General features: G+C 44.4%; 1 protein-coding gene across 3 annotated transcripts; it reads right to left on the minus strand.

The window, feature by feature from the left end:
- Positions 1–486: 486 nt before the first annotated feature.
- Positions 487–10,106, minus strand: LOC115319518. Of its 3 annotated transcripts, XM_042288741.1 has the most exons (5): positions 9,986–10,106; positions 5,856–6,559; positions 4,032–4,238; positions 3,754–3,817; positions 487–615 (listed from the first exon to the last, which is right to left on the minus strand). In XM_042288741.1, exons 2-5 carry the CDS (start codon positions 6,063–6,065, stop codon positions 509–511), a joined length of 588 nt encoding a protein of 195 aa, XP_042144675.1. In that variant the 5' UTR covers positions 6,066–6,559; positions 9,986–10,106; the 3' UTR covers positions 487–508. The 3 variants fall into 3 exon arrangements, with proteins under 3 accessions (XP_042144675.1, XP_042144677.1, XP_042144676.1); XM_042288743.1 differs by lacking the exon at positions 5,856–6,559; XM_042288742.1 differs by lacking the exon at positions 9,986–10,106 and having other exon boundaries at positions 5,856–7,213.

Consider the following 10,106-nt stretch of genomic DNA (forward strand, 5'->3'; position numbering starts at 1 on the left):
AACCACCATACCTTCCCGTCTTATTGAAAGCCAAAGTTACAAGCCATTTGCACCAATCCTGCACCTCCAATACACTGGGCGACTCCTGAGGCAGACTTTGAGCTCTGCCAACGGAGTCATGATGTATAGGAGGTGGAAGACTGGTAAAAATGGCTCGCAGCTTTGGCCTTCAACAAGATGAAAAGGTATAGTGCTTCAGTGTTTAGCGTGGACAGCTTCCATGTTCAAGCAAGTCACATGAAGCTTTGGGATGAACGAATTGCATAAATAATTCATAGCTCCGTCATTTAATATATGAACTCGTATAATTTTTTTTTATCCCAGGCAAGGCATCAACAGTCTTTTGCAAAAGAAAATGAGCACACAAGATGTACTACACATTGCCGGGCTTTTGTCTGTGAGATCACTGTGCCTATATGACAGCTGAACAAACAAACCAATTAAAAAGTCTTGAAACATTACCTTTATTGGAAGACATGACTGGCTTTAAGTGTGAAGAGATACTACATTAAGTTTGTACTTGAACTGGACATCTAGATGCACCTCCATGCTCGTGTCTTTGCTGCCCTTCAATTGAATACCTCCTGGGTACCTTTATGCTGCATGTAAGCACACCTTGAAATAAAGAGCAGAAGATGATTAGAAATAAATAAACAATCAAAACTAGAATTGTACATGACATGTAAGAACAACCTCCAATAAATTGAACCCGAAGTAAAAAGTTCAAAGGATTTGATAACATAGTAAAACGCATGAGAAAAAAATAAACCACCAAATTAAGATTGCGAAATCATTCAGCGATACTAAGCACATTCTATTCAGCCACATCTCTAGCACACCTCCCAACCAAACCTATTTCAAATTAACCCCTTAGCCTGTTTTTCAAACTTTTTTTTGGCAAATTTTGATTCTAAACTGCTCTTTAAAATTTTTATTGCACGTGCAGCCCGGGCCGCACATGTCTCCACCATTGGTTGCCATTTTTAAAAGAGTGTTCAGTAAAACAATATGCGCTGCCATCTCGGCAGTGCTGCAAACTATGCTCTGGACGAGCCTGGGTCGTCCAAAATAGCCAAGAGGCGAGCGATAGTGTGTGGTACACTCGTCCTAAATGGATTGGGGACAGCTCTAGGTGGACGCACTAGGTTCGTTCAAAATGGTTAAGGGGTTAAAGGTATAGCTTCTTGAGCATACTGGAATCTGAACCTTTCTCCACTGGCTGAACATTTAAGCAAAATAGTAGAGCAATGCATTTGCTCTTGTTTCCTGCAATGGCACAGGCTTGTGCAACTAACTCAAACTAGAATGAAAGGGAATCTGAAGCACTTTAAGAAATACAAGTTGGGAGCAGACTTCTACAGCATTTCCTCCCGTAAATTCAGTAATCTCACTAAAGTAGGGCAGAAGCAAACATAAACTGCTTTTATTTAGAAAAATATGTGCAGTGATTTTTACAGGGCATGTGGTGAGCCTCTCTGCCACCCGTAATCTATCCGAAAGCGTGACATCGTCGGCACCCCCCGCCAGCTTATAGTGAGCAAGGGTCATCTGACCCTACCGATGATGTTACCTTTGCTATCTTTTATCTCCACTCTCGCGCTCTGCTGCGCTCAGCCTTCTGGCTGAGCGCAGCAGAGCCAGCAGGCTGAGCGTGCTGGCTCTGCTGCTGGCTCTGCAGCCAGCACGCTGCAGAGCCAGCATGGGTGGGGCTACAGAGAAATTTTAATAATGGCAATTACAACGCTCCTACTAACGAGACTGAAATAAAAATTCACACACAATTTTTAAGGTGCTCACAATAATATATATATATATATTTTTGTATTTAAGCGTTTTTTTCAGCTTTTTTTTTTTAAACATGGTGCCCACAGAGTACAACCTGAAATGCTAGTTTTGTGGAATGTGTGTTACACCTGACATCTCCCCCAGTTCAAATTTCCAACGTACATGGCATCAGTGCTTTAAGCCAGGGGGTTCTTAGACCCCCAACTATATGATGAAAAAGGGAAGGGAGGTTTGCAGCCCCCATACCATAACAATAAGTGTTTAATCTTACAATAAAACATGGTCAGTTTTCTAGTGATTAAAGTTCTGTTTGGTAAACGGACAGGAGTGCTGCCAGAGACCGACACTTGAGCACGCTCTTCGAGCAGAGAGTTTTTCTTGGAGCGTGAGCGACTTCTTCACGCTCCGTGATGTCTCCTCTCCAAACAAGACGGCTGCGCCGACAGAAACGCTGTCGAAACGAAGGGTGCAGTCGAACTGCTGCCTTTTTTTAGTTGAATATTGCTTAATCCAGCAGATAAAACTGATTCGTAGAAGCCAAGAACGCAATTAGTGTTCCAGAAAAGGTTTGTTGCCGCATCTCGCAAGAAAACAAATTAATGTGCTACCTATCGAGCGGTAACCTTGCCGAGATGAGAAGACAGTCTGACACCTGTCTTTTTGCAAGGCTTAGTTGAGCGAATAAAAATGCTTCATTTAAAAAAGCTGACACATCAATCAGCATTCCAGAAAAGTTGTGTTAGTGCATCTCGCTTGAAAAACAAATTGAAAATGGGCTCAATTTGGTTTGCCAGTCTCAAAAGTTTGACGGTTACCTGCGTCGACCACAAAAATGTGCTCATTTAAATCTGCGCAGTATGCTTGGTCAATAAACCCGGTTTGGTAATGCTAACTTTCCGCATATGTGTTCAAAGTGAATCTCTAAACATTTCAGAATTATTAAGATATTTGACGAAACTTCATAATGTTGCCGTCTTTTTTACCTTACATTCTGCTGTTCCCCACAGGCCTTTATTTTTTTCGAAATAATTTTGGCTTCTGCCACCCGCATCCATGAGGCGCCAAATCAGTCACAACTGTGCAATAAGAAGGGGCTCATGCGGCTCGTCAACTGTTCCAGTGTGTCACACTCTCGTACACTATACATTTAGTTGCTGCGCCCAGAGTAGGAGTAAAGGAGCCTGAACTGTGATTTTAATGTTTCGCGAAACTATGGGGTCGCGAATAGATTAAGTCCGTTTTCGCTGTCGTCTCCTCCGTGTGGATGCGCCTGGGAGACGGACGATTTCCAGATGCCCTGTGACGTAATCAATCCATGCACACACTAGTCCATCGTGTGAATCTGTCGTAAGTGGGCTGCGGAGTCTCCACTCACTCAACATTGTCCTGCACATCATGAAACTGTTTCTCGTATGCAATCAGACATTCTCAAAGAAACAAGGAAACTGCATAATGATGTCGTGCGTTATTCATCTTAAGGTGCATTAGCAGCTTCCACATCACTGAATATTATGTACATAGTAGTACACAATTCTAAGTTACAGGATAGAGTTACAGGAAGTAAAAAAAAAGACAGGACAGCACATCCTTTCATGTTCTGATTTTGTTCTATTTTTTTCATTAGTCACGTATTAAAAAGCTTTCATAGTAAAAACTGACAAATGTATATCATCTACCTTCCTCTTTCTCTCAATCTAATGCCTACCAACTCAGTCAGCAAAGTAACCCAAGCTCCCCCCCCCCCCCCCAACAACCCACAATATAAATTACTGGCTACCACACTACCTTAAGACATGCCGCAATTGTACGGTGGATGTGAATCAAACTAAAGACAAACTTTCGGTCTAAGGGAATAAATAGTTAAAAAGGTGTCAAACATGGTTGTAGCCTAATTTTCGTTTCTGCACCTACAAGAACAGTTAATTTTGTTTAAAAAGGTAGAAAGCACAAGGCTATCAGGTAGCTCACCGACAGCAACCACTTGGGGGGTGCATGGTAGGGAGGGCAGCAGGTCTCTAATGCTATTTCCTTCCTGAAAATTGCAATCAGGACTTGTGAAGAAAAACAATCCAAACAACTGGAAGCAAACATTCATTCACACACCACAAAGTAATGTAGGATAACCATAGCTTGCAAATTCACTTTATCTTCTTTTCTGCCATAGCACCTTTCTTCTTTCATTTCAGATTGGGATAGAAACTTGCACCTAGAATTCATTGAAACAACTGTATACTAGCAACACGTACCTCAAGTACCTGCACCCGGGTCTCGGTCTTTTCTTTGAAATAGCACGTAAATTGTGGCAGCAGCACTTTTTCTTTTGCCATGGCCTCACCACGCTTCTCTGCCTCTTCAGCTTGGACAGTCCAAAACAAAATCTCCCTGTTTGAGCTCTTTGCAAAGTGCCTGGCTAATAATGCAGTGCATAATTTCAGTCCTTCACGAAAAGTTTCCTTGAAAAAAAATAGCACATAAATTTAAGAAAACATTGTTTACAGTTTGTTTTCCCTTACTTGATCTAATCTTAGATTCTACCAAAATTGTATTGTAGAACCAGGTTTCATGAAAAACAATGAGCATCCATCTCTACAATATTGTTTTCTACCTGAATACTTTTTTTTTTCCGGTGGAACACTTATGGGCGTGTAAACTGCATCATTGTTAAAAGAGCAAAAGTCAAGCAGTCATAAATTACAATATGGCATTTGCATATCTGTGGTACCTGTACCGGAAAAATTCTTGAGTAGTATAATATCCACTTTAGTAATGGCATCATGGAATGGCAAAACAAATATGCTCTGGTTAGATGACAGTGGTTATAGAGTATCCTTTTTTGGAGGGAGGGGGGCGAAGTGGTGACAGCAGGTAAGGAACGGGGCATGAAGAGTGATTTCATGCATATTCTGGTCCAATTCATTTTGTAAAAAGAGGGTAACCCACAAGCCCCCCCCCCAACCTTAGCTGCTAACCAACCAGCACAAGTTGGTTAGCAGGTGGGGAGGGACTCAGTCATTGGAAGCTACCTTCTAACTTGGCACTGGAACCCAGTTACCGTAAAATCCTGTAAGGGTGCCCTCCTCTGAGAGATCGCTCATCCCGATTGTCTGGCGAAATATTCGCAGCATAAAAATTCCAAAACGTCACTCATGCCCCAATTCCCGTCGAGGGGAATCGCACCAACTGTGCGATTTGCGGTACCAGTGCGTGTGACAAGCAGGTTCGCAGCGGGTTCCGCGTCCTTGTCAGCGATCTGTGTGTGCAATATTTGTTCCCGTGCGAGTTCTTAGTGAGTTCCCGCGGTTATTATCTGCCCGCGTGATATTGGTTCATATGGCATGCAAGTTTATACCATGGCATGAACACAGGACTTCGCAGTGGATTCCCGCATGTTTGCCGCATTCTGAAACGCGAATTTACTATGTCCGTGATCTGCAGTATCGGTTCCCATGTCAAATGGTTTGTAGCGGTGCCCTTTCTGTTCATCATAATTTTTTTAGAACATTTTGCTGTCTCATTCCCAAAGATAGCCCACTCATGTTTTTCACTATTTATCTCTTCATTTTGGTTGGGCGCCTTTACTACGGTAGTAAATATGCTGTGCAAATTAGTTAGCACAAACATGTCATTAATGACTTTCCACTTTCCTAGAACAGGGTATAGAGACAACAACGTGTATTCAAGACCAAATTGTCACCCCAAATGAGCATATTCCATTCACTTTTATTAAAAATATGAAAATGAAAAAAAAAAAAACTGGAACAAAGAGGAAGTTTTTGTTCATGCCTTTTTTGTTACGCTTTGGATGCATTGTACCAAATTTCTGGAAGAGCTTCCATTTTCTGTCACATTCACATGCTAACGAAAAAATTGTTAGACTAAAGAGCTGCACCTGTCCTTCCATGAAGAGTGCTGTTCATTTTGAACTTTACATAAGTTAACTGAGCACCACCAATTTGTAGCCTGGCTGCTGGGAGTAAACTATCTGATATTGGGAATTTTTGTGCTATTTGCTACTGAATAGCTGCTTTTGAAGATGTACCAGTAAAAACATTAGAAGACAAGTTGCTTACCTCAATGTTCTTTCCCAGCAGGGTCTTCACATGTGCATAAAACAGGGGTTTATGAAAAAGGAGAGGCCACTCCTCCTTCACTTCTCTCACAGAGTGTATGGGATTCACGCCGTTGATGTACGCTCTTTGATCACCATATGTAGCTGTTGAAAGTTCCATTGCCCGGGACAGGTCAAGATCCTTCGTTGCCTTCAGGGCTTCTCTCTTCATCCACTCCTTGTTTTCATTTGCGTCATGAATATCCCCCCCCCCTCCCGATGACCTGGGTTGCCAATTTAAGCAGCCATAAGAGGATTTAGAACTTTTCTTCTATGGGTGCGATTCCTGTGCTTCAGGAGCTGACAACCGCTTTCCCCGGTTTTGGTTTTCAACCCGGTTTTCCAATTGACGGAGAAGCGAACCATACCCTGTGCCCATCATCTGTCCGTCAATCCCTCGATCCTCCAGTGACGCCGGAAACGTCTTTACAAGTTCTTCGGCCACACGCCTGATGCAGTCTCTTTGGGGCCGTGATGACTTTTGCATTAAGTTGTTTACGACAATCCTGACAAGCTCTAGTCGGTCCCTGGTAATTAGTGCTTTGCCTACCACTAAGGCATCCTGAGCGCTGCAAGGGAGGAGTTCCGGTTGTAAACTAAAGCTGGTTGTCTCCAGCTCAGGCGATCGTTCAGCTGAGAGCCCCCTTTGCTGCACGCCAGATGTACCTGCATCAAGTCATACCATACCAATCACAATCCGATGGTTTTGTTCCCTTTATCTCAAGAGGCGGAGGAAAGAAACAGTTTGAAATTGTGTTACTGTAAGGCCTACCGTAAAATCCCGTAAGGGCGCCGTCCCCCATCCTGTTTTTTAAGGCTAAATATCTTAAAATTCCGAAACATTGCCCATCCCCTATTCCTGTCGTACATCAGACGGGGATCACATTAACTGCGTTATCTGCGGTACTGGTACGTCTGACAAGGGAGTTTCTAGCGGGTTCAAGCGTTTTTGTCTGTGATCTGCACGTGTCGTATTGGTTTATGTGACATGGAACTTGACCCCGCACGTTTATTGTATCGTACAATGCGAGTCTCCTGCACCCGCAATCAGCGGTATTTGTTCCCGTAACAAGCGCGTTCGTAGCGGGTTCCCGCATTTTTGGTCCGCAATCTTCGCAAGCAATATCGGTTCCCGCGACACACGAGTTGTCCCGAATGTTTGCACCATGAAACCGCTGCACCGTGAAATGAAAATCTGCTGCATCTGCAATTTGCGGCATCGGTTTCAATAATATACGAGTTTGCGGCAGGTTCCCGCGTGACCTTCGCACCGCATACTGTGTTTGCACGATTCTAACGTACACTTCTTTTCCCAAGAATTGGTGCTCAAAACTACATGCGCATTACAATCGACACCTAAAGGAACTCGAGAAAATGCAATAATTGGTATAAGGTGACTAGCCCCATCACCATCGTAAAAGTTTGTTTACATTCGCCATTTTGTTATTCGTATCGCGCACACTCTCTCGTGTCTACGGACTCAAGTCCGCCGTTTTAAGATGGGAAAGAAACAAAGATCAATTGGGAGGCTTTATTTCAACAAAAGACCATCACGCTGGCGGAAGAGGTAACAACGGACAGCACTACGTGGCCTCGCAACCCAACGAGCTCACAAAGTTGTTTGGAAGATTACCCTTCCATAGCGACGGCAACTAGTGCACAGCATTTATTTTTGTGTTGGCGCTTGTTTCATAAAATTTGTATATGTTCAATCTTCATTATTTCACCTGTGCAGTAGAATCGGCCACAATTTATTTTTTGAATATTTGAAAGCTAAGTCTGCCTGCGCGTTAGAATCGGGAGTGTGTTAGAAACATGCAAACACTGCAAAGAGAATCTGCTGCATCCGCAAACCCCTTTACCCTGACACAGGATGTCGCAGCAAAAAACCGCGTGTTTATCGCATCATAAAACGCAAATTTGCCGTGTCTGCGATCCGCCGTATCAGTTTCCATTTTATACGGTTTGTAGTCGACAGCCCAGTGTCTTATCGTATTTTTTTTTCTATAAATATGTGCTGTCGCATGCGTAAAGATAGCCCACCCCATGTTTTTCCCAATTTACCTATTCATTTTGGGTGGGCATCCTTACAAGATTTTATGGTATTTTTTTTCCTAACACTGTCTTTCTAAGTAGTAGGTTTAGAGGTATAACTACATTTCTATTTTTAATGAGGTGCTGACTTCTAACTACCTTCCAGTTCAGAGCATATTTTTAAAATGCAAAATTGATTGAAAGCAGACTGGTTTATTTACATACCGTATTTTCGCGATTCTAAGCACCCTCCGATTCTAAGCACCCCCCCCCCCCCCCCCCCGACTTCCAGACATAAACACCTGAAAAAAGTTTGCATGCGAATGTATGCACCCCCCTCCTGACAAGAAATTTGAGAGCGGAGACGCCGGTATCGCCGAGCGCCGAAGTCGCGAACGCCTGCTGGCGCTTGGTTTCAACGTCAGTTAATAGATGGCAGCACATACCGCCATTTGCCACTTTCGCATCCGTGCAAGTTGCGAAAGAGGGTGCGTTGCCGTGCCCTCTATCAAAAATGTTCTGTCTGTTTGGTCTCCTTGCACTTGTTGCAGTCGGTTGTTTAATCTGTTAAGCCTATTCGTTCGCGTTGGCTTCGCGATCGTATTCCGTTCACTGTGTGCACGTGGTTTGCGGAAGTCGTCCGTCACGAATGCGAAGAGAACTTCATATACGATGAAGTTTAAGAGAATGGTTATTTCTTACGCGGAAGACAACGGAAATCACGGCGCTGCTGAACAGTTCGGAGTGCGGCGTTCCGCACAAGCCGAGGCTGGGTGGAGCGGATGATGAAGAGGAACGGTTTCTCTTTGAGACGCCTCACCACTATTTGCCGGAAGCTACCGCTGGACTTCGAGGACAAGCTTGTCAACTTCCAACGTTATGTGATGAAGCTGCGTCGCGAATCTCGCTACGGACTTGGGCAGATCGGCCATGCCGGTGAGACCCCTGTGTACATCGACATGCCAAGGACGTGCACCGTGAGCGAAGTAAGCGCCCGAGAGGTAAAAGCGCGTACGACTGGCTATGAGAAGCAAAGGGTTGGCTATGCGTCACAGCCAACGGTCGGAAACTTGCGCCCTACAGCATCCTCAAAAGACTAGTCGCGAGAGCGACTAGTCGACCGTGGTAAAAATTGATGGCAAGCGGGCTACTCTCCAGTCTTTACTTTATTTATTTCCTTTAGAACATTTCTTGTGCAAATCTCGTATCTTAGGGGCATGTTCCGAATCTAAGTAGCCCCCCCCCCCCCCCACCCCCCCTCTTTGAACATCGCGGGTGTGAAAAAAAAGAGGGTGCTTAGAATCGAGTAGATATGGTATGTACTATCTTGGAAAAATGAAATGCAAACAGAAGAGCCTGTACCGCGTGGCTTGCGGTACAGGCTGCTCCGCCTGGAAGTGAGCCTAGGGGCGAGGGTGCGACGCCTACTCGGATGTGTTTACACCCTTCGCTCGGCACTCCCTAAGCTTCGGCAGTACTATCACCGCTATCTTTGCCCACTCGGCGCATGCGGCGCGAGGAAGCTCGCCTCTAGTAGCAGGAGCACGCCCTTCAGCTGCTAGTAGCAGCAAGCTTCATCGCGTTGCACGCGCCGAGCGAGCAAAGATAGCGGTGATAGTTTTCAGCACACTGCCGAAGCTTGGAGAGCGCCGAGCGAAGGGTGTTAACACATCAGAGTAGGCCACGCACCCTCGCCCGTAGGCTCACTTCCAGGTGGCGTAGCTTGTACAGCGAGCCTAGCACTCCTCAGTTCGCATTTCATTCTTCCCCGATAGTACATCATAATTGACCACAAGTTTCATAAGCTTTTCTGATGTGGGTTGCAACATCTCTTCAGTTCCTTTTCCAGTGACAAAACATTAATTTGAAATACTTAGCCAGCTGACTTGCACTTGGCCTACCACCTGCCACTACTGCTTTTCTGATGCTAGACCTAAGAAGTACCAAACCTCATGTTTGTGTGGTTATGTCCAGCTTGTGGGTGCTTGCTTAATATTTTATGACATGCTTGGATCAGCAAAATTCAATCTGGAACATCATGCACAAAAAAAGTAATACCTGGTTGTGTTTCGTCAAGTGCTTTGCATGGTGTTTTTTCTGCCACAATGAATACTGTTCGTTCAAACGGCAGTTCCAAAAGCAGTTCACCGAATGCCTCATCCTCAAGTTCAGTCCAATC

Source organism: Ixodes scapularis, unplaced genomic scaffold, assembly GCF_016920785.2.
Source record: "Ixodes scapularis isolate PalLabHiFi unplaced genomic scaffold, ASM1692078v2 PGA_scaffold10__122_contigs__length_95168666, whole genome shotgun sequence".
NCBI classification, from domain to species: domain Eukaryota; kingdom Metazoa; phylum Arthropoda; class Arachnida; order Ixodida; family Ixodidae; genus Ixodes; species Ixodes scapularis.